The sequence below is a fragment of the Schistocerca piceifrons genome, chromosome 8, assembly GCF_021461385.2.
Source record: "Schistocerca piceifrons isolate TAMUIC-IGC-003096 chromosome 8, iqSchPice1.1, whole genome shotgun sequence".
In the NCBI taxonomy this organism is placed as follows: Eukaryota; Metazoa; Arthropoda; class Insecta; order Orthoptera; family Acrididae; genus Schistocerca; species Schistocerca piceifrons.
Window position 1 is genome coordinate 156,299,183 of NC_060145.1, and position 24,501 is coordinate 156,323,683.

General features: G+C 43.4%; 2 protein-coding genes across 3 annotated transcripts in view; both read right to left on the bottom strand.

Moving 5' to 3' along the window:
* LOC124711907 overlaps positions 1-1,977 on the bottom strand; it is a 50,517-nt gene extending 48,540 nt beyond the window's left edge. For both annotated transcript variants that reach the window (XM_047242160.1, XM_047242159.1), the window contains exon 1: positions 1,840-1,977. In XM_047242160.1, coding sequence (XP_047098116.1) covers positions 1,840-1,928 — 89 coding nt within the window. In that variant the 5' untranslated portion in view covers positions 1,929-1,977. The remainder of the gene's footprint in view (positions 1-1,839) is intronic.
* A 14,517-nt stretch (positions 1,978-16,494) lies between these two features.
* LOC124711871 overlaps positions 16,495-24,501 on the bottom strand; it is an 82,651-nt gene continuing 74,644 nt past the window's right edge. The window contains exons 4-5 of the mRNA XM_047242109.1: positions 22,620-22,750; positions 16,495-17,331 (exon numbers count right to left, since the gene is read on the bottom strand). Coding sequence (XP_047098065.1) covers positions 17,117-17,331; positions 22,620-22,750 — 346 coding nt within the window. The 3' untranslated portion in view covers positions 16,495-17,116. The remainder of the gene's footprint in view (positions 17,332-22,619; positions 22,751-24,501) is intronic.

Consider the following 24,501-nt stretch of genomic DNA (forward strand, 5'->3'; position numbering starts at 1 on the left):
CAGTGGCAGAGCGTTGCATGGTCTTCATCCTATCTACGGGAGGGCGCAAATCTATCATCTTCCAGTAGAACAGCTCCTTGATACCATTACTGTGGGATGGAGACAAGATGGTGGCAGCTCCATTATGCTCTGGGGAACATTCACACTCAAGGCACCATGACGGGCAAGGAGTATCGTACAATGGTTGCAGACCACGTACACCCCTTCATGACCATCATATTTCCCGATGGCAGTTGCAGTTTCTAGCAAGATAATGCGTCATATGACAAGGCCGGGAGTGTGATGGAGTGGTTCGAGGAACACGGTGGCGAGCTGCAATTAAGATGCTGGCCCCCAACATGCCAGATCTGAACCCTGTGATGTGATGGAACGTGGCGTCAAGGCTCTCCAAATTTGCAGGAATTAGGTGACGTGTGTGTGTGTGTGCAGAAGCGGTGCTAACTTCCTCCAGCGATCTACCAAGGCCATATATATATATATATATATATATATATATATATATATATATATATATATATATATATATATATATATATATATATGAATCCGGACTACGGCACGATCTAACATAGCTCCGAACACAACACGACTGCCTTTTACTATCATCGCACTCTCAGCAAAAGCAGCATGTCAAACTTTTGTTTCTGTTTTGGTTTTCTGCTCCTAGCATGTAACCGAATACGTGACTCCTAACGCACTAGGTGTGCTGCTATAGAAGGATGCTGACAACTTAGTGGATTGATAAGATAAGGAATTAAGTATACTCCGCAGAATCGACGAGAAAAGGAACACATGGAAAACGTTGACAGGAGGGAGGATCAGGATGATAGGACATGTGTTACGAAAGCAAAGTATAACTTCCGTGGGACTTGAGAGAGCTGTAGAGGGTAAAAAATGTACGGGAAAGGAAGATTGGAATACATCCAGCAAAGTATTGGAGGCGTTGAGCGTAAGTGCTACTCTGAGATGAAAAAGATGGCACTGGTGAGGAATTCTTGGAAGTCCACATCTAATCAGTCACATGCCTGATGACCGAAAAAAAAAGAACTTGGAATACAGGGCAGAGTGGGAGTGGAAACTTACGCATAGTTTTAACCGTTAACAATTCCACAGCCTCTGTGGTAACTGACATGAAGAAATTGCATCACAAATTTTAAAGCCGTACATTTCTATACTACACTATCAACCGCTATGAAATAGAATGTGTCTAGGACTTCGTACTAAAATCAGGATGCAGCGAAAAACATACGAAATGAACTCACTACCTACAACACGCTCTGAATACAGGATAAGTCACCTATGTTTATGTTGTGACTTGGCAAGACAGCCAAGTCACTATGAGAGGAAGCCGAAAGGCACGCGTTTAAGCTCACGCAGACTGGCGTGAGGTCTGGAAAATGACAAGGAATTATAGTAGCCAAAAATAGTACATAACTTCTGGAATACTTAACTTTAATCCATAATTGGAGAACATCGCTCTTTATGATACATAATTATGATCTCAATATAAACTGGTAATGGCGCCTTGCTAGGTCGTAGCAAATGACGTAGCTGAAGGCTAAGCTAACTATCGTCTCGGCAAATGAGAGCGTATTTGTCAGTGTAGCATCGCTAGCAAAGTCGGCTGTACAACTGGGCGAGTGCTAGGACGTCTCTCTAGACCTGCCGTGTGGCGGCGCTCTGTCTGCAATCACTGACAGTGGCGACACGCGGGTCCGACGTATACTAATGGACCGCGGCCGATTTAAAAGCTACCACCTAACAAGTGTGGTGTCTGGCGGTGACACCACAGTTTAAATTCCGCCTTGCGATGACAGTAACAGTAGACAAGAACGTCACCTGTTATCCTGTACTGGCGGCTGATCATCTGCGGCTACGCCGATGGCGATGCACAACAGGACAATGAAGCATGCCGGTCGCGATGACATAGCGGTGTCCTGCAATTACCTACTGGAAGTGCATCCTGGAGAAGCCCGCCACCTCGATGCGACACGAGCTCTGCTTTAGGGCCGGAAGTGAGCACACGACGGTATCCGGCGGCAGGAAGTGGGATCCGCGAGATAGGAAGAAGCTCCGGTTGATCCCAAGTGCGGCGAACGCCGCACAATACGAACCCATACACAGGGTGAACGTCGTCCGCGGTGTTAAGGGAGCCGAATTCATCTGCCCTCCACCAGGTGAACTCACCTCTCATGAGCAGACAACAAGCAGTTACTCGCCCAGGGAGAGAATTTGTATCGGCTACAAAACTGTCTCGGTCCTGGGTCGGGTCTTTGACGCCAGTCTTGGACACGGTAAAAACGACTGTTAAAATGTGTATATGACTCTACATTCTCAAATTTTCTTTGCTGATCATTCGACCGATTTCATGCCGACTTCCGTGTCGATTATCTACACCTACAACTATTCTGCAAGCTACATTATGCCGTGTGGTGAAGGGTATTTTGAATAGCGCTGTTTCTTCTTCCCCCTCATCTTCCAGTCATGAATGGTACCCGGGAAGAAAGGCTGTTGGTAGCAGGTGCGGATCCTGGGTTCGTTTCTGGAGGCGGCATGATTAAAAGCTGTGTGTTTTTTCATAAAATACGAAATGATGGCGATCCATAGTACAACCTTTGTCCCAGCGGTCCTGAAAGCTAGTGAAAATATAAAAGAGCATTACCTCATGGCGAAAATTACGAACATAAACACGACAGTTGTGAACACCATAATACTTGTACCTGGGACCTTGCTTAATAACATTCTAAGTACGGGGAGACCCAGAACTCAATGAAGGTTTATAATCTGTAAATTAAAATTGTTTACCGAAGACAGTATTTGTGCGCTACGGAACAGTAAAACTGGGTGGTTTAGAAGCTGTTCCATCTTTTAACGAGGGTGTATAAAAGAATCGATCTTCTGGAGAGATTAGGAGTCAATCTAGGCACAACTCAGGACGGGCATAAAAAAGTATCGATGTTATTTTTTCAAAAGTTTCGGACACAAAAATAGGTGTAGACTTCTCAACTGCGCAAAATAAGTCAGAAAGCAAGGAAGTGTGAAGACGAAAAGAGATATCCTTCCCTTGATTCAGACGATGCTGAAGACACGGCAGTAAAATATTAACTATAAAAAATATGCTTGAAAGTTGTAAGTTACAACCAAATAAAACTTTAAATTTCCTTTTCCCTAAGCTACATTTATTTCCCGTATAGGCACAGTCAATTCTAGAATCATGCACCAGAAGTAATTCAGATTTTATGCAGTCGTTATTTCACGTCTAATGAACAAACCGATCTTCATATCTTTTTGTGAGTTTACCACTTGCGATTCGAAGACAAAACAATCAATTTTTTTTATAAATTGTTAACAAATTGTTTAAACAAATGTCAGTTCTCTAAAACCTCACTGAGTCTGAATCTGCATTAAGCAGAAGCAATGATTGCAGAAATTCTAATTTCCTATTTTCGAAGTTCTGTCTCAGTTTGTTGAGGAACGGTCCCAAATACACTAAAAATTAACACTGCCATTGCAGAGAAATCGTGTCCTGCATGTGTCCACTTAGTGAGGCGGACACAGGCAAGAAGCACTGATAGAAAGACTAGTAAGATAGGGATGCTCCACATATTTAGTGGTACCCCCAAACAAGATTAAAGAATTGAAACATATGTTGACAAATTTGAAGAGGAAGTGAAAGCAGAAAAAGAAAGAATTGGCAAGTTACGTTTTGTGGACTATTTTGTAATTTTCGTTGCAAGTACTAGAACCTAAAATAAATTTTCAGCGAACTTAAGCCAGTTTTCAGCAATCAGCAAACCCAAAATAAGAAACAGATGCACTTGTGAAGAGAAGACCTGAGACAAGGGCTCACAGGGTTCTCTCTAGATAGACTACAGGTGACGTAGAGAACCGCAGCTACAGTGGCGCGGGCAGCGGTCGTGGGCGCATTCCTCCTTCTCGATGTCACCGACAGTAAACACCTGAAACTGTGCAGGTCCGAGTGTTTTACGCACTTTTGGTTGTTTATAGTACTCACACAAGTTGCTTGAAGTACACTAAAGAAGGTGGTGGAAAAACCCCTGATAGATACTGGCCAAGTGACAGCTATGCTGACCCCACTAGTGTCTACCGAAATGATATATCTGTAAATCAAACAGGCAGTCTATAGCTGCGACCATCTAATCCAGCAGGCAGCCTAACATATGTTTCCATCACACCAGACGCAGACCCAGGCAAAGCAATTGCAACAACTCCATCAGGTGAAGCACCAACGACTACTCAGAAACCAGAAAATATCAGCGGTGGCAACAACAACTACAAAAGCAGCAGTCCGCTTCTCCGGAGCTACGACCGTACCATCAAGGAGAATGCTGTTTTGTCGGAAACGAATGTTTCGAGACTGTGTCTGTGCACAAAAAGGAGGAAAACGTCAGAGAGCCACTGTTAATAATGCTGTTCACTTACATAAATAGAGCGTTACCGATTTCGAACCGACAAGTTCAAATGGTTCAAATGGCTCTGAGCACTATGGGACTAAACTCCTGAGGTCGTCAGTCCCCTAGAACTTAGAACTACTTAAACCTAACTAACCTAAGGACACTATAAACATCCATGCCCGAGGCAGGATTCGAACCTGCGACGTAGTGGTCGCGCTGTTCCAGACTGTAGCGCCTACAACCGCTCGTCCACACCGGCCGGCGAAAAGTTCATCCTCAGGAGTTTAGATTACGTTTGTTGTTGGTTACATTAGTTGCCACATGTACAAAAACAGTTCACTGTGAGAGTGTGTATGTGTGGTATGTGTGTGTGTGTGTGTGTGTGTGTGTGTGTGTGTGTGTGTGTGTGTGTGTGTGTGCGTGCGTGTGAGCGCGCGCGCGCACTCGCACGCGCGGCCGGGGCGCGCTCGAGTGCGCTGTTCAACAATATATGCATATTTATGCTCCTATGAGCAAATTGCATCCCAATATAGCGATAATATCTGAAACCTCGTTAACAGACAAAGTGCACCTGAAGGACAGCTGTTTTAGAATTTGTGGAAAGGACAGGGATGACGGATTAGGAGAAGTTTCAAAATGTTCAAATGTGTGTGAAATCTTACGGGACTTAACTACTAAGGTCATCAGTCCCTACGCTTACACACTACTTAACCTAAATTATCCTAAGGACAAACACACACACACACCCATGCCCGAGGGAGGACTCGAACCTCCGCCGGTATCAGCCGCACAGTCCATGACTGCAGCGCCCTAGACCGCTCGGCTAATCCCGCGCGGCAGGAGAAGTTCAGGTTGTGGAAAAACATTTTATCTGCCCTCCTTGTTGTAAAAAAGCAAATAATATTTCCACAGATATTTTCTTGCTCGACAGAAGGAACTTGCAAGACATTTCGAATGTTACTGCTATGTACTCTCCTCCTCTTTCCCAAGTTCCCACAGCCACGAAGTCACATACTGTATATTCAATTAGTAACTGAAGAAATGCATGCTTACAGAAGATTTCAAAGCACGCAGTTGCGTGTGGTACGATCAGATAAATGATTTCGTCGGTAACAAACTCGCAGACTCCATTGCTCAACCAAATCTATTCTTACTGAACAGTTAACACCAACTAGATCAGGCGCTCCAATGCAATGCCCATCCTGACCAGATATTACACAAGTATCTTCGCAGTTATCCTTAAAATGCTAATTGGAGCTGCTGACTGATATTCTACGCAGCGATCACCATCTTAATATAATCTCCGTCATGGCACATATGTACTGTCCCCAAGGATAGACATGGGATGGCGGGAGCTTCTATAGGCGTATAAACTGGCAAGGATATCAAAAAACATTAACTGAGATGTTTAATGCTTATACACCTAACGATGAACCCCAACGTAGATAGATGTACTTTGAGAAAGTAATTCAGTCAGTTGCCGTTGAATTGTTGCACAGTGTTCTTATGCAATCGCCATAAGACAGCTTGTGTTTAACATACGTAAAATTGGTGCATATAATAATTTTGTAGACATATTGAATAAAACTGCAAGATCACACGTAACGCAAAAAAGGGAGGCTGGATAAATGTTGTTCCAAACTTGGGCAGAATGTTTTAGCACAAACACTCTGGAAAAAGACTTAATTTTTTAAAGAAGCAGGTCTCGACAGTAATGTCGCCCAGGCAAAGGAGGACTAAACAGTCATTCATGGACCTGTTAGCACCATCCTATGTGCCACGAGGGGCGCTTGAGTTGACCTTCCAGCAAGGATATTTACCTAATTATACACCACAGCTGGATATACCTTTTAGTATAAATGGGGAATAAAAATGTAGGATCAGACAAAATAACGTACTGCATGATTTTTAGTCTCCCATACGAAATAAAAATCGTTCTCCTTGTGCTTATCAACCATATGTTTGAAAAAACCTACGTCCCTGAGTAATGGAGGCGAATCAAAATGATGCCAGTCTCCAAACTGGGGAAAGATTCAGTGTCAATCCACTCTTTCCACCCAACATCCTTTACTTACTGTACCTGCAAAATTATGAATAAGATGATCGAGAACAGATTTGAGTGGTTTGTAAAGAATAATAAAATACTTCACAACAGGATATTTGGTTTCCCTAAAAATGTGAGCGCAACGGATTTACTAAGTGCTTTTGTTACAGAAGTGCAGTTAAATGTATCCGACAATCTGCAATACGTTTGCAGCCTTTAAAGATATATAGATTGATATCGTAATGTTGATATTTCTATATAACGACAAACTATGTGAGCTTCGTGTACGACCCAAAATGGTGAACTTGTGCTCGCATTTACTACACTACAGCACCTTAAGATTAAGCACGGCGGACGGACAACCGATTTCTAGAACCATCTACAAATGTTTGCCACCAAGGGATCCCTTACGACCGTTACTTTTTACATTTAGTATGTCCCAGAGATCGGTCAACAGTTACGTTACCAGGTCGCCTTTCTACAGTATGTGGACGCCATTGTCGTATAGACCGAGCACACGGACTAGAACTGCATCCTGGATTATATGCAACGAGGTGCCCACAGTGTTGTGAGAGGATGAAACTTCTCCTTTAAATGTAAAAAAAATGACAGTGCTGGAAAAACTCTTACGTAATTTGATTTTCAAACAGCTGAGCAAAACTGAAAGTACTTAGGCAGTTTTCTCTTTACTTATTCTGATCATCAGTAAACTGACACGCAACATTTTAGCGCAACGCAACCTGACTTTCAATAATCCCTACAAAAGAATGGCCTTGACTAACAATAACTTCTAACTTTCATGAATCACTTACCTCACAAAAATCTTCGTGACTCGAACTACTGCAATACAGCAAGCGGCAATACTGCCAGCTAAATAAAAGTTTCTAACTACTGAAGGCACTAACTACTGACAGACATAGTTAGCAAATGAAAGATTTTGATAGAGAATAAACAATGTATTTACCTTAGTAACGCTCAATCCAACTGAACAAATTTCCTTTTTCTGATGGACACACGTCCCGATCGTCCGCTCATGGTAACCTCTCAAAACTCTGGCATCTCTCTCCCAACATCCACCACTGCTGGCTGCTCACCTCCAACTGCCCAACGCTACGCCCTGTTCACATCCAACTGCCCAACACTACACAAGCGAATATTCCAACAATGAGTCCAGCGAGCCACAGACTGCACACAGCGCAGTCAGCTATTTTCATACAGAGCACTACGTGGCGTTACCAACATAAAAACCTAAACAGCCTACTTACAAGGATTACTCAAGACAGGAATGGATGCAGTGCCTGGAATATTCCGTTTGGCTGTCTTTATTAACTCCGTGGTAGACACAGAAGCAGTTTTCTTGAAAATTAATAATCACTCTATTTTGGCATTAACTCATGTTAAATTTATGTGTATGTGGGAGTTCAATGAAATGATTAAAACACGGCGGAGTGGAATAGCTCATGACAAAGATCTGGAAATATGTTAGCTGTAGCTGTTGATATTGGACTACAGTACCGCAGGTACACGAAAAATGGTGTAGGGTGTCAATGTGTTGTGCTTGTCAAGTGTGGGTAAGGTCTCAGTCCGCTGTGTTTTAATTACTTCACTGAAACTCACAACTTGCAGTCCAATGACGAATTAAAGGCTGGATGGACGGCACAAAAAAAAGAGTCACAAGAGCTGCAGTTACATGTGTTCCGAATTCAGCATAGTGTTTATGTTTAGAATGCTAAAATAAACATAAACACTATGCTGAGTGCGGAACACATGCCACTGCAGTTCTATATCTGTTCAGAAGCGAGGTGAAGTGAAAATATCGGCAATACAGCGTAAGTAAAAGTGGTTTCAAAAAAGGCAAAAAGTTGCCGAGAATGACTGTGCAACTAAGCTTCTTTCGACCGCAAGCTCTGGTAATATAGAAGGAAAAGGCAGTAATTTGCAGAACTGTAAATAAGAGGCAGAAACACCAATGGCAACAGAAGATACTGTGTAAATAAAAGCGTAAAGCTTTTAGCGCAAAATTTCTTAAATTAATTGCAGTAAGCTTAAGACGAAAACCCGAAAAATGATTGAAAAATAATTGTATTAGCACACTGGTAGGATGAAACCAACGCATTTCACGTCAATGAAAAACGTATTCTAGAACGTGAACCTACAGTTTCCAAGAAAAACGTTTCAAAGAAGTTTTAATAAATTTTAATTCCCGTTTTCTTTTTAATTTTTATTTCTTTATTTTGCAAGTAATAGTGGAGATACGGAGATCAGCTGCCATTGCTGCTAGCAAATCTTCATGACACGGTGGTGTTAGTATTACTGGTTGAAACTGGTTGCCGAGTCGTCCGTGCGTGTGTGGAGCGAAGGCGTGCGACCGACTGCAGCGATGTTGCCTGCGACGACTCGCTGCGATCTGTCTCTCGTGTGTGTGGAGCCCTTTATTCATGGTACACAACAAAAGACGTACATATAGCAAATTATGCATCCTCATTGAACCTGTGATTGACTGTCTCAACTAGTGGACAATATGCTAGCACTCGGCTGATTCGATCGTCAGTTTATAATACGACTTTCGTGAGATAGTATGCAGAACAGTGCAATGGACTTTCAGTTTTTGCACTTACTGATTAGTATACAAGTGTACAAGGTAATGGACGCATGTATATGCGATAGGTACTCTATTGGAAGACAGGAATTCTTTGTAGAAGATTCTGAGCATGATACATTTATTCCCAAAATTTTCCTGACAGCATCTTGACTTCTTATAACTACGCGTTTCACTAGACTGCCATCATCAGATCTACCTGACGATAAAAATGATATAAACGGAGGATGACCCCCCCCCCCCTGTTGGTGGGGAGGCTTGCGTGCCTCAGCAATACAGATAGCCGTACCATAGGTGCACCACAACGGAGGGGTGTCTGCTGAGAGGCCAGACAAACGTGTGGTTCCTGAAGAGGGGCAGCAGCCTTTTCAGTAGTTGCAGCGGCAACAGTCTGGATGATTGACTGATCTGGCCTTGTAACATCAACCAAAACGGCCTTGCTATGCTGGTACTGATAACGACTGAAAGCAAGGGGAAACTACAGCCGTAATTTTTCCCGAGGGCATGCAGCTTTACTGTATGGTTAAATGATGATGGCGTTCTCATGAGTAAAATATTCCGGAGGTAAAATAGTCCCCCATTCGGATTTCCGGGCGGAGACAGGAATTGTCGTTATCCGGAGAAACAAAACTGGCGTTCTACGCATCGGAAGGAGGAACGTCAGATCACTTAATCGGGCAGCTAGATTAGAAAATTTAAAAAGGGAAATGCATAGGTTAAAGGTAGATATAGTGGGAATTATGAAGTTCGGTGGGAAGAGGAAAATGACTTCTGGTCAGGCGAATACAGGGTCATAAATACAAAATCAAGTCCGGATATTGCAGGAGTAGGTTTAACAATGAATAAAAAAGTATGAACGTGGATAAGCTACTACGAACACTATAGTCAACGCATTATTGTAGACAAGATAGACACGAAACCCACGCCTACCAAAGGAGTACAAGTTTATATGCCAACTAGTTCCGCAGATAATGAAGAAACTGAAGAAATGTATGATTCGATAAAAGAAATTATTCAGATACTTAACAGAGACGAAAATTTAATAGTCATAGGGGACTGAAATTTGATAGTAGGAAAAGGAAGACAAGGAAAAGCAGTAGGTTAATAATGGACGGGAGATAAGGAATGAAAGAGGAAGCCACCTGGTAGAATTTTGCACAGAGCATAACCTAATTATAGCTGGGGGACGCTGCAGGATCCTCCACGAAGATTGCGTTCACCACACGAACAACAAGCAATCGGGCGTCCCCTGGAAACGACCTAGTCGGCAAATCCTGCAAACACCAGAGCATCAAAACCAAAGACGCCAAAACAACTCTCCGAAGAGCCCCAAAAAAGGCCTTTATCAAGACCATCACTAGTGACAACTTCCTACAATACTGAAGGCTTATCTGTAAATAATGAAATTTTATTACCTGACATGTGCAAACGAAACAACTTTGATGTTTTAGTGTTACAAGAAACACACAGAGCACCAAATAGCCACAGACCAAAAATACAGGGCATGAAATTAGTTCTTGAGAGACCACACGAAAGGTACGGAAGTGCTATATTTGTGAAACCGAACTTAGACGTATGCTCCTGTGCTTTGAACTGCAATGAAAATATAGAAATGTTAACTATTGAGCTACATTTATGTACTGTAACATCCGTGTTCAAACCACCCAGTGCGAGGTTCAAATTTACGGAGCCTGGAAATTTCCAATCAAAAAACATTAAAGTTGTACTAGGAGATTTTAACTGTCACGGTCTCGCATGGGGCTATAAAGAGACAAATGACGATGGCGAAATGCTGGAGATCTGGGCAGACCAGGCTAAACTGAAATTGATACATGACCCAGAGTTTCCTGCATCGTTTAGCGGCGGAAGATGGAAACGAGGATATAATCCAGATAACATCTTTGTCTCCGAGAAGGTATCCCTGCAAACTGTAAAGCAAATCGAGGACCCAATTCCAAGATAGCAACACAGAGCAATAACTTGCTGCATTACGGCAGTAATCAAATCAGATGTAATTCCCTTCAAGAGACGCTTCAACTTCAAAACAGCTCATTGGGAACTCTTCACAGAGGACCTTGATACGGAGACCTTGGAAATTAAACCAGAAGTACAATCATATGGAACTTTTATAGACCTCGTCAAGAAAATCTCTCGACGGCGCATACCTAGAGGGTGCCGCACTCAGTATATTGCTGGACTCAATGGTAGCAGCAAGGAAGCTCTGAAAAAGTATGTAGAACTTTACAATGAAGACCCCTTCTCAGAGGAAACGATCCAGGCAGGTGAGGTACTGATGTTTGGTATCTCCGAAGCGAGAAAGGAAAAGCGGTGCAACCTCCTACAAGAGACGGACATGAAGCACAGCAGCAAGAAGGCATGAAAACTGCTCAAAAGTCTCAGCAACGACCCAACAGAAACACAACCAAATTACAGTGAAGTTACACCAGATCAGATAGCTCACCAACTGCTCATGAACGGAAAAACTAAAAGGAAGATCAGGAATGGCAAATTCAAAAGAAAATTGAATGAGGAGATTAGCTTCCTAGCTCGCCCGTTCTGCATTCAGGAGCTACAAGACGCCATCAACGATTTGAAAAATAATAAGGCTGCTGGCCTCAACTATGTGAGATCTGAGCAAATTAGACATTTTGGACCGAGAGTACAAGTATGGATCCTAGAGCTAATGAATAACTGTATTACAACAATGCAAATTCCTAAACTGTGGAGGAAAGCTCGGGTTGTTGCGTTACTAAAACCAGGAAAAGACCCAGCTGAAGCTAAAAATTTCCGGCCTGTCTCGCTGCTTTGTCATCTATTTAAAGTGCTGGAGCGAATGATCCCCAAACGCATAGCTGATTATGTGGACAAAGCCCTCATTAACGAACAAGCTGGATTTCGACCAGGAAAATCATGGTGTGGCCAAATCCTTAATCTCATACTGTACATCGAAGACGGCTATCAGAGAGGAGAAGTAACTGGGGTCGCATTCCTGGATCTCAGTGCCGCATATGACACAGTTAACCATAAGTTGCTTACCCAGAATGTGTATAATGTCACTAAGGACTACACCCTTTCTATGTTCGTGCAATGCATGCTACAGAACAGACGCTACTATGTAACCTTACAATCTAAAAACAGCCGATGGAGGACACAGAAAAATGGACTTGCACAGGGTAGTGTCTTGGCTCCAATATTATTTAACATTTATATGAGTGGCCTTCCCATCAGCCACCAGACACGAATGTTCATTTATGCCGATGATGCAGCAGTGGCCACACAGGATAAAACCTTTGAACAAGTGGAGGAGAATCTCACAGGAGCCTTAACAGAACTTGCTGCCTATTACGAAGGCAATAACCTCAAACCAAACCCTAGTAAATTTCAAGTATCCGCCTTCCATCTTAGGAACAAACTAGCCAAACGGAAACTCCGAGTCATGTGACAAGGGGAAGAGCTGAAGCATACAAACAGCCCAAAATACCTGGGAGTAACATTGGACAGAGGGCTTACTTTTAAGCAGCACTGTCACAACACTAAAAAACGTTCTGTGCCAGGAACAACATACTGCTGAAGCTAACAGGTTCATCGTGGGGAGCTCAACCACACGTTTTGCGCACCACGGGCCTGGCGCTGAGTATCTCAGCAGCGGAATACGCGGCGCCAGTTTGGAGGAACTCTGCTCACACTAAGCAAGTTGACGTCGCCGTAAACGAAACTGTACGTATTGCAACATGATGCCTCAAACTAACTCCCAGAGACAAAATTTATCCCATCATAGGCATAGCACCACCCACTATACGCAGACAAGTAGCCGCCGAGATCGAAAGATCAAAACAAAAGAATGATCCTCGACACCCGATGCATATGCACCAAAAACAACGTGTCCGGCTGAAATCCTGCAGGAGTTTCATTGAAACTACTGAAGAGCTCGCCACCAAGCCCGTCGCAAGGCGGCTATCTCCTTGGGAAGAAAAATGGCTCTGAGCACTATGGGACTCAACTGCTGAGGTCATTAGTCCCCTAGAACTTAGAACTAGTTAAACCTAACTAACCTAAGAACATTACAAACATCCATGCCCGAGGCAGGATTCGAACCTGCGACCGTAGCGGTCCTGCGGTTCCAGGCTGCAGCGCCTGTAACCGCACGGCCACTTCGGCCGGCTCCTTGGGAAGAAATGGTGCCACACTCCACAATGGAACTACTTGAGGAGGGATCTGCAGGATTTCAACTACCTTTTACAACTTGGAGGTCATTAAACTGGCTGCGCACTGGAGTAATTGGGTGCAAATCAAACCTATTTAAATGGGCTACAGTGATAGCGATAGGTGTGAATGCGGAGCAATACAGGACTTGGACCACCTATTGATTTGCCCAGATATGTCTATAACATGCACCAAAGACGATATTTTGAAAGTCAATGACAAAGCAACCTACGTTGCTAATTACTGGGAAGGGAAGATATAATTGTTGCATCCGGATACGGAAGAAGAAGAATTATAGCTAACAGTTGGCTTAGGAATCATGATAGAAGGTTGTTTACGTGGAAAAGGACTGGAGACACTGGAGGGTTCCAGATAGATTGTGTAATCGTAAGACAGAGATTAAGGCACCAGGTTTTAAATTGTAAGACATTTTCAGGGGCAAGTGTGGATTCTGACCACAATTTATTGATTATGAACTGTAGATTAAAGTTGAAGAAACTGCAGAAAGGTAGTAATTTAAAAGGTGAGACCTGGATAAACTGAAAGAACCAGAGATTGTAGAGAGTTTCAGAGAGAGCATTAGGGAAGTATTGGCAAGAACAGGGTAAAGAAATGCGATAGAAGAACAATGGGTAGCTTTGAGAGATGATATAGTGAAGGTAGCAGAGGATCAAGTAGGTAAAAAGACGAGGGCTAGTAGAAATCCTTGGATAACAGAAGAGATACTGAATTTGATTGATGAAAGGAGAAAATGTAAAAGTGCAATAAATGAAGCAGGCAAAAAGGAATTCAAACGTCTCGAATATGAGATCGACAGGAAATGCAAAATGGCCAAGCAGGGATGGCTAGAGAACAAATGTAAGGATGTAGACGCCAATATCACTAGGGGTAAGCTAGATGCGGCCTACTGGAAAAATAAAGAGAACTTTGGACCTGTACGAATATCAAGAGATCAGATGGAAAACCAGTCCTAAGCAAAGAAGGGAAAGCAGAAAGGTGGAAGGAGTATATAGAGGGTTTACACAAGGGTGATGTACTCGAGGGCAATATCATGAAAATGGAAGAGGACGTAGATGAAGATGAAATGGGAAATACGGTACTGCGTGAAGAATTTGACAGAGCACTGAAAGACCTAAGTCGAAACAAGGCCCCGACAGTAGACAACATTCCATTAGAACTACAGATAACCTTGGGTGAGCCATCCATGACGTGGCCTAGCGGTTCTAGGCGCTTCAGTCCGGAACCACGCTGCTGCAACGGTCGCAGGTTCGAATCCTTCCTCGGGCAGGGACGTGTGTGATGTCCTTAGGTTAGTTAGGTTTAAGTAGTTCTAAGTTCTAGGGGACTGATGACCTCCGATGTTAAGTCCTATAACGCTTAGAGCCATTTTGAACCACCCATGACAAAACTCTTCCACTTGGTGAGCAAGATGTATGAGACAGGCGAAATACCCTCAGAATTCAAGAAGAATATAATAATTCCAACCCCAAAGAAAGCGGGTGTTGACAGGTGCGAAAATTATCGAATTATCGGTTTAATAAGTCACGGTTGGAAAATACTAACATGAATTTGGTTCAGACGAATGGAAAAACTGGAAGAAGCCGACCTCGGGGAAGATCAGTTTGGATTCCGTAGAAATGCTGGAATACTGACCCTACGATTTATCTTAGAAGACAGGTTAAGGAAAGGCAAATCTACGTTTCTTGCATTTGTAGACTTAGAGAAAGCTTTTGAATGTTGACTGAAATAATCTCTTTCAAATTCTAAAGGTGGCAGGGGCAAAATACAGGGAGAGAAAGGCTATTTACAATTTGTATAGAAACCAAACGGCAGTTGGAAGAGTCGAGGGTTATGAAAGGGAAGCAGTGATTGAGAAGGGAGTTTTTTAAGCTGTGTGATAAGCAGACAGTGAAGGAAACAAAAGAAGACTTTGGAGTAGGAATTAAAATAAATGGAGAAGGAACAAAAGCTAAGAGGTTTGTCGACGACACTGTCAGAGACAGCGAAAGAGCAGGAAGAGCAGTTGAATGGAATAGACGCTGTCTTGAAAGAAGGATATAAGATGAACATCAACAAACTCAAAACAAGGATAATGGGATGTAGTCGAATTAAATCAGGTGACGCTGAATGAATTAGATTGGGAAATGAGAGACTTAAGGTAATAGTGAGCTTTGCTATCTGGGAAACAAAATAACTGATGAAGGTCAAAATAAAGAGGATATAAAATGTAGACTGGCTATGGAAAAGAAAGCGTTTCTGAAGGAGAGAAATTTGTAAACATCGAGTATAGATTTAAGTGTCAAGAAGTCGTTTCTGAAAGTATTTGTACGGAGTGTAGCTATGTATGGAACTGAAACATTTAGAGAATAAGACAATAGAAGCTTTCGAAATGTGGTGCTACAGAGGAATGCCGAACATATTACATGGATGGATCACGTAACTAATGAGGAGGCACTGAATAGAATTGAGGAGCAGGGGAATTTGTGGCGGAACTTGACTGAAGAAGGGTCGGATGGTAGGACATGTTCTGAGGCATCAAGGGATCACCACTTTAGTATTGGAGGGAAGCGTGGAGGGTAAAAATCGTAGAGGAAGACCAGGAGATGAATACATTAAACATATTCAGAAGGATGTAGGTTGCAGTAGTTACTCGGAGATGGAGAGGCTTGCACTGGATAGAGTGGCGTGGATAGCTGCATCAAACCAGTCTCTGGACTGAAGATCACAGTAACAACAACAAACTAGGGATACATGTTATTTCACGCTTTCCTAGAAAAACGATGTAATCAAAAATTGACAAAAAACGAACATAGAGTACAAATACGAAAAATGCACCCCAATTACTTAATGAAAACAACATATTACGTCACTTAGTACACGATTGTATCGTGTATAATCGGATAGTGGCTGTAACAAAGTTGAGTAACATAGATGAAGTTACATAATAATAAGACATTATGAGACAGATTTGTAATACAACGTCAAAATAAAATTAGGGACTAAGGAAGGAAACTAACACTGACCAAACTTATAGCGGACCGCTGGTTGGATGGGGTGGTGAGGAGGGGAGGAGGGAGGGGGAAGAGGCGCAGCTTGAGAGAGCAAGTAGAACTCAAGTAAACGATAAGAATATTTTTTAGATATCTTCGTCACAAAATAGAAGTAAGAATAAAGACATAAGACATATCACATACTAGATAAAAAATAAAATAGTACACAAAATATTAAAATAATCGAGTTACATTTGTATCTACAACGTGTATACATATATTATGTTTTTAAAGTCTTTACATATATTGTATTTTTAACTACTTCATTTAGATGTTGCAACTGACAGTTACATATGTACGTGACACCAAGGAATATCCCTTTAACCGATGTAATGGTATTCGTATCTGCTACGGAGAACAGTTAATATTAATTATTTTGACACACTGTATACTATTTCTTACATGTTTCTCTTCCTATATAGGTGACCTGTGCATAGTCACTTGATCTAAACTGGTTGTAGAGAAATAAATACACACTACATCAGATTTTACGGGTTTTGTGATTTTGTTCTTTAAATACACAAGCTATGCAGCAGTGTTTACAAGAAGTGTTCTATCACAGCAGCGGTAAATAGTAAGTATTTTTTTTAAATGAAAATCGCCCATTTGTGGTTGTGGTACCATTCGCATATAATTAGTGGCACTTTCATAAACTAAGAATGATCCTCCACGTGAAACGAGTTTGTAAATAAATTAATGAGTCTTGATGTACGGGATTTACACTGTCAGTTTCTTTCAAGACCGTGCAAGAAGAACGCAGCCTGTAGTCACAGTCTGAGCGATTACGGTGATGCCAGACACAGGATCAGCCGGAGCTTTGGCGGTCACCAGAGGAGAACTTGCAGCCCGCCGAGCGGCCTCTGGGCCCCGTCACCAGGAAGTCGACGTCCGCGTCGTCACCGGCACCGGCGCCGCACGCGAATGGTCGCAGCGTCAGCATCGGTAGACTCGCAGGTGGCGTGTCCAAGGGAAGCATGTAGGCCGCCGAAAGGTAGCGCAGCAGGGCGCCCAACACCTGACCTGAGGACGATAGCGGCAAGTAAGAGCGAAACGTACACACAACTTACTGAGCCAATGAAGCAGTGTTGGCTCTGCGAGGTGTGTATGTGTACTCAGTGACACAGGGAGATGACGACGTAGGATGGTGACATTAATTGCATTAATTTACTTGCATATTAATTACTTCTATTGTTCCGGATAGACTGGTACAAGCCGATCCTTACAGATCAGTTTGAGTTCCAGAATATTTTAGGAGCATGCGAGGTAATACTGACCATATGACTTAACCTGGAATATAAGTTGAAGAAGGATTTAGAGTTATAGAAAGCTTTTGACAGTATTGACAGCAATACACGCTTTGAAACTCTGAAGGTATTAGGGACAAAATACAGAGAGGGAAAGGTTACAGCATGCACAGTTTGAACAAAAATCAGGCTGCTGTTATAAGGGTCGAAGAAACTGAAAGGGAGGCATTAGTTCAGAAGAGAGCGAGACAGGATTGCAGTGCCTCTTTCATGTTATTCTGTCTCTACATTGAGCAAGCAGTAAAGGGAACCAAGAAAAAAATTTGGAAATGGGATTAAAGTTCAGGGCTATTAAATAAAGAATTTAAGGTTTGTCTATGACACTGTACTTCTGACACTGGCTTGGACGTTCCGTTGAATGGAATGTATAGTGTCTTGAAATGAGATTATAAGATGAGCATCAATAAAATTAAAACAAGGGAATGGAGCTTAGTCTAATAAAACCAGGCGACTATGAGGGAATTGTATAAGGGAATTATATTCTAAAAGTAGTAGATGAGTCTTGTTATTTGGGAAGTAAAACTACTGACGATACCCAGGGTACAGAGGATACAAAATACAGATTGGCAATAGCCAGAAAAATTTCTCTATATCAGAGAAATATTTTAACGTCTAACATATATTTAAGTGGTCGAAAGTTGGTTAGTGATAAGTGGCAGTCTAACGCCGGACTGACACGTTTCTTATTTTATTGTCGCAGTGTACTTTAATTCATTTGCTTTGAGTTTCATCGAGTCTAGGTGATGTATGTTGATGTTTATAGAATGCAATACCAAGCGACTGCGGAGATTGTTGCTTTAATTAACACCCTACTTCCATATCTACATTGCTGGAGAAGAAAATTAGTACACTTGGTAAGAACACGTCGATTTTAATTAGATGACGGCATATGGCACGTGGGGCGATAGTAGATATATATATTAGATAGTTTCAACGTTGAAACTTCCTGGCAGATTGAAACTGTGTGCCGGACCGAGACTCGAACTCGGGACCTTTCTTTGCCTTTCACGGGCAAGTGCTCTACCACCTGAGCTACCCAAGCACGACACACGCCCCGTCCTCACAGCTTTACTTCTGCCAGTATCTCGTCTCCTACCTTCCAAACTTCACAGAAGCTCTCCTGCGAACCTTGCAGAACTAGCACTCCTGGAAGAAAGGATATCGCGGAGAGCTCTCTTATTCTGGAAACATCCCCCTGGCTGTGGCTAAGCCATGTTTCCGCGATATCCTTTCTTCCAGGAGTGCTAGCTCTGCAAGGTTCGTAGGATAGCTTCTGCGAAGTTTGGAAGGTAGGAGACGAGATACTGGCGGAAGTAAAGCTGTGAGGACGGGGCGTGAGTCGTGCTTGGGTAGCTCAGACGCCGGCACGGTAGCTCATCGTGTTCGGTCAGAGAGCCGGTTGGCCTCTGTAATAAAAAAACTGAGTGGAAGGATCAACCACCGAACTTGAACAGGATGTCTTGCGACGTCCGCAACGACCTAACACAACGATCAATAACGAACAAATGAAAAAAAAGCATGCACAGTTTGAACAAAAATCAGGCTGCTGTTATAAGGGTCGAAGAAACTGAAAGGGAGGCATTAGTTCAGAAGAGAGCGAGACAGGATTGCAGTGCCTCTTTCATGTTATTCTATCTCTACATTGAGCAAGCAGTAAAGGGAACCCGCGAAAGGCAAAGGTCTCGAGTTCGATTCGCGAAAGGCAAAGGTCCCGAGTTCGAGTCTCGGTCCGGCATACAGTTTTAATCTGCCAGGAAAGTTTCATATCAGCGCACACTCCGCTGCAGAGTGAATATCTCATTCTGGAAACAGATTTATTGTTTGCAGTCACAGAGAATCCACTTATTGGTGTATAATGAACTATATTTAAAAATATACTTTCTATACGTTATAGTATTACCATATATAGTATTACCAAAAACAAATATCACGAAAAAGAAAATAAGAAAATCTGACTCCTGCTCTTATGATAATACACTACTAGAACTACAGGGTTCTCGTAATATCCAAACAGGCACAACTAAACTTCATCGCATTCTATCACTACGATTGATCATCTTCATGGGGAAGAATTTCAACATGACAAAGAACCAAATCGTATGAATGAGAAGGCGATGTAATGATCCACCTGAGCATTCTTAAGGTGTCACATGTAGGTCATGGGAGCAAAGACGGATGCAACCTAGTCAATATCGTGTATCATGTACAGGGTGTTTCTGTGGTGTTGGCATGCTCTTTTAGGGATGACAGAAAAGGGCAAATGTATCAATCTGATACAAAAAACAGAGGTCCGAAAACTACTGATTCAAAAGCGAAAGCGAAATTGAGAAAATTACAAATTTATCTTTGGTGTTGTAATATATTCATTTTTGTAACAGATTTATTTAGCTGTACTGTTCGCATAAGGTACTACATTCATAACAGTTGCTCAACGTGGGCTCTCCCAGTTTCTACGCATGCTTGACACAGAAACGCAAAGCTGGGTCTTACTCGTTTGAGTAATCCTGGTGTTGAACAATAAAATGTCAAGTTTAGCGATAATTCTTGCCAGGGTAGCCCCTTAAGTTTCAACGGTCCCTCGTACGTAAACGCTGCACATGAATCTCACAAGAATAAATCAAGTGATGCGAGATTAGGTGAACGAGCTGGCCACGAAACAGAGTCTGCTCTTCCTGTATGTCTTACAGGGAACCGTCTAATGTAGGCGTCCACAGGTAAGATGGGCAAGGGCTCCATCATGATGGAAACACGTTTACTTACGATGATCTAAGGAGATGAACTACGGATGGACAGTTCCTCTCACAGACACAGTGTATGTTGGTGTACTTAAACCGGTAGAAAGCATATCCCGGCGTATTAACCAATCACTGACCAATCCTGCTGTGTTTCTGGTGTCCCCTGCAAGGTCATCAACCCGCAATGTAGCAGCGCTGTGCGGGTCATCGCTGTAGCTCCGCAGGCGCACCGGTCGAAGTAAACCGAACTTCGCCTGCCCCGCAGGAAACAGATTAGTTTAGAAGGCGCGCGCAAGAGCAGTAGAGGACGCCACGTCTACAGACCCTTTGCTGCACCCGCCGCGCCATTTTCCTCACCCAATCCGAGCCCACACGGCTAGACCAACAGCTATCTGGTAGTCATCCGCCACGCGGGTATAACCACCCTCGCCCGGCGAGCACCAACAGAATTATGAGATCGCCGCCGGCCGGGCTGGCCGAGCGGTTCTAGGCGCTACAGTCTGGACCCGCGCGACCGCTACGGTCGCAGGTTCGAATCCTGCCTCGGGCATGGATGTGTGTGATGTCCTTAGGTTAGTTAGGTTTAAGTAGTTCTAAGTTCTAGGGGACTGATGACCTCAGAAGTTAAGTGCCATAGTGCTCAGAGCGATTTAGAAGATCGCTAGCGATATGCCGCCGCCCTGACTCGACGTCGCCCTTGCCAGTAGAGACCACCGCGCATCGCGACCCGCTGCTCCGACCGCGGACTCTGATGCTGGACCTCCCTGTACTGCTCGTGAGATGGGACTTTAAATTTCTGCCTACTATTGATGTGTAAGAAGATAATCTGCTGCGTTTGCAAGAGAACTTTTCAGAAGATAGTCTCACGCAGAGATTTACTTGTGTTGTTTCCCAAGAACTTTAAGTTGTCAAAGAAGTCATTCCTGTATTTTCAAGAAGGTCTTTCCTTATTTGTTTTGAACTGCTAAGGATCTCAGAACTTATATTTGTGAACATAAACTGATTTTGTTAATAAATTGATTTTTGAGTGCTATCAACTGACTTACTGTGAAAGTGCCACAAGCTGGGACACTTCAGTGCTCACCCACAAATTCTCTGCACATCTACCTTGGTGGCCCTTTGCAACTGCAGTGTGGCAAGTCTCAGCTGTTCGTGCATGACTGCGTCGATGGTGATGTAGACTACGTCCACGGACTGTATGCACACAGGAGAAATAAGGATCACCCACAGACGGCTGTGACACACACTTAACGTGGCGCGATGTTTGATGACGGTGGGAATTCCGGCTAGCTCGTTCAGTGAGTAGTAAAGCTGCAGCTCCAGATGTTGTTCCAACTTAATTTTTTGCACAGGAGTGTGCACGACACCTAACTGACGTACAACTGGACGAATAATGTTTGAGGGCTCATCGCCCACATGAGTAGCCACGTTTCTTCCAATTTGGGAGCTTGTACAGCTCGTTAACTTACTTCCATTAATTGTACGAACAGTCTCGGAAACATGATACTCGTTGTGTGTGCGGGCGTAGTTTAATACAGCCTCTCGACTTCTTTACGTTTCCTTTTGCTTATCCATGTACGAAGTCAAGTCCTTTAATCCTGCAACGTCATTTAACTAACGCTGGTCGATTACACTCTCGCCTTGACGTCCTACAGACATGAGGTATGACTACGTGAAGGTACCCATCATATCGTCTGTTCTGCATTCCAAGTGCTTCCTTCCATGGTGTACGATTGTGCGTGATGGATGGATTAAAGTTACGTACGTCTACTCCATCACGTTAGTCCCGTCTAGTATGTGGCTTGCTGCACTCGAGAAATGGCAAATTGATTTTATTTAACTTTGCACCGAAAAAGTCTCCCTGTCACTGCAGTAGATACTTTAATTTCGACGATCAGTCATTTTCAAGTTGTTCCAGGTGCTGGAAACACAGAAATAGTCAACACTGATAAAATGAAAAAAAATGCGAGCCTAGGTCGTGTCATGGTCAGTAACATTCGAAACAGGTCTGGCTCCCACCGCGTCACGCAAGTCTATGCTCTTTGTACGTAACAAATCTGTTTATTACATCCTACAAAGACCGATTCGTAGATTCTCCTCATCTGTTGGTATTTACTCGATAACATGTTATTCATCTATATTTTTAATAGAGGATGTTCCCAAAAGACCTCAGAAACCAATGAGTTTGCCAACTGAATTTCATTCCCGATACTTATCATTACATTTTGACCTATGATTGTATCAGATAACAGCAGCAGTAACTGCTCACCTTTGATGCGGTAGCGGAAGCGGCAAGTGAAGTGGTCGTCCGGTGGTTGCACGAGGCCGCGCAGGATGACGTCAGGCTGCGTCTGCGCGCGAAACCGGCACTCCAGCGCCGGAAAGGACACTCGCTGGAACCTGCGGACACGAGACGAGAGGGTAAGGTCAGGTACCGCGCTAGAGGCAGGCTAGGCGCACACTAGACGCAGTAGAACAAAGCGAGATCAGACATATGTAACAGGTAGTTCGAAGCGTAAGACCTCTGTCTGCGGGGCGAAACTCTCATTGTTAGGGTGGCAACAAGTAGGTCAGTGTCGGTATTTCAGGCTGCAGCGCCAGTGCCAGCTGACAAACCTGCAAACATCTCCGACTTCTCTACCGCAGGAACAGTACAGCTATTCCACCGCATAAGAGTTAATCGAGGTGTTTCAGGAAAGGGCACACTTAATTGCAAGACAAATGACATACGACAGTGTCCGAATAATGTTGAAATACAACTGCTTTTGCCGTTTCCAGTTGTCGCGCACCAATCAAGTGTCATTTGTTCCTCAAAGGATGTTTGCCCGTTCGCAGATTCGTCTGCTAGCGAGGCGTTTCTTTCCAAAGCACCGCGTAATATTTCACGATAAGTCCTACGATAGCCGATCGGGACGCGACACACGAAAATGCGTTTTATAGAACTTCATGTGTTCGAAAAAAGATTTGCTCTTGTTCCTTCTCTTCGTCGAATGGATGTAGTAGACGGTTGTCTTACGTGTTTCGAGACTGACGCATTCAGCCTTCTGCATCACAGAATTTGGTAACAGCTTCCTTGAGGTATTCGCGTTCCATTCAAATTGCTTGAATGTACGTATACTTCAAAGCTATGGAAGAACGATCTTCCTGTGTTGCGTTTCCTTTCGTATGACTTTGAATTCTTTTGTGGTCCATTTGATTTCGAAGACCATGTGGAGGCCAGCATCCAGTTTTTAGTTCACCCATCCGTGGATACAAGCAATTTATGATCCCTATGTCTCAATCGATTCAGCAGTTCTGCATTGAAAATGTAACAGATAGAGTTACTTTAGTATTTAATAATATTGGTACGGATGGTAGTATGGATTTTGGAACTAATGTGTGTCGATATGCACTGAAGAGCCAAAGAAACTGGTGCACGTGCCTAATATCGCATTGGGACCCCACGAGCAAGCATACGTGCCGCAGCATGACGTGGAATCGACGCGACTGAAGTTTGAAGTAGTGCTGGAGGGAAACGACACCATGAACTCTGCAGGGCTATCCGTAAATTCATAAGAACACGAGGGGGTGGAAATTCCTTCTGAACAGCACGTTGCAAGGCAACCCAGATATGCTCAACAGTGTTCATGTCTGGGGAGCCAGGTGGCCAGCAGGAGTGCTTCAACTCAGATGAGTGTTCCTGGAGCCACTCTGTAGCAATTCTGGACGCGTGGGATGTCGCACTGTACTGCTAGAACCGGCCAAGTCTGTCAGAATGAACGATAGACATGAATGGATGCAGCTAATCAGAGAGGTTGCGTACGTACATGTCAACTGTCCGTGTCGTATCGAGACTTATCAGGGGTCCCATACCGTTACAGAGCCTTCACCAGCTTGAAAAGTCCCCTACTGACACGCAGGGTCCATGGATTCATGGGGTTGTCCCCACACCCGTACACCTGCATCTGCTCGATCAATTTGAAACGACTAGGCAACATGTTTCCAGTCATCAACAGTCCAGTGTTGGTGTTGACGAACCCAGGCGAGGTGTAAAGATTTGTGTCGTGCAGTCGTCAAGGGTACACGTTTGGGCCTTCAATGATGTTTCGTTGAATGGTTCGCACGCTGACTCTTGTTGATGGCCCAGCACTGAAATGTGCAGCGAAGGGTTG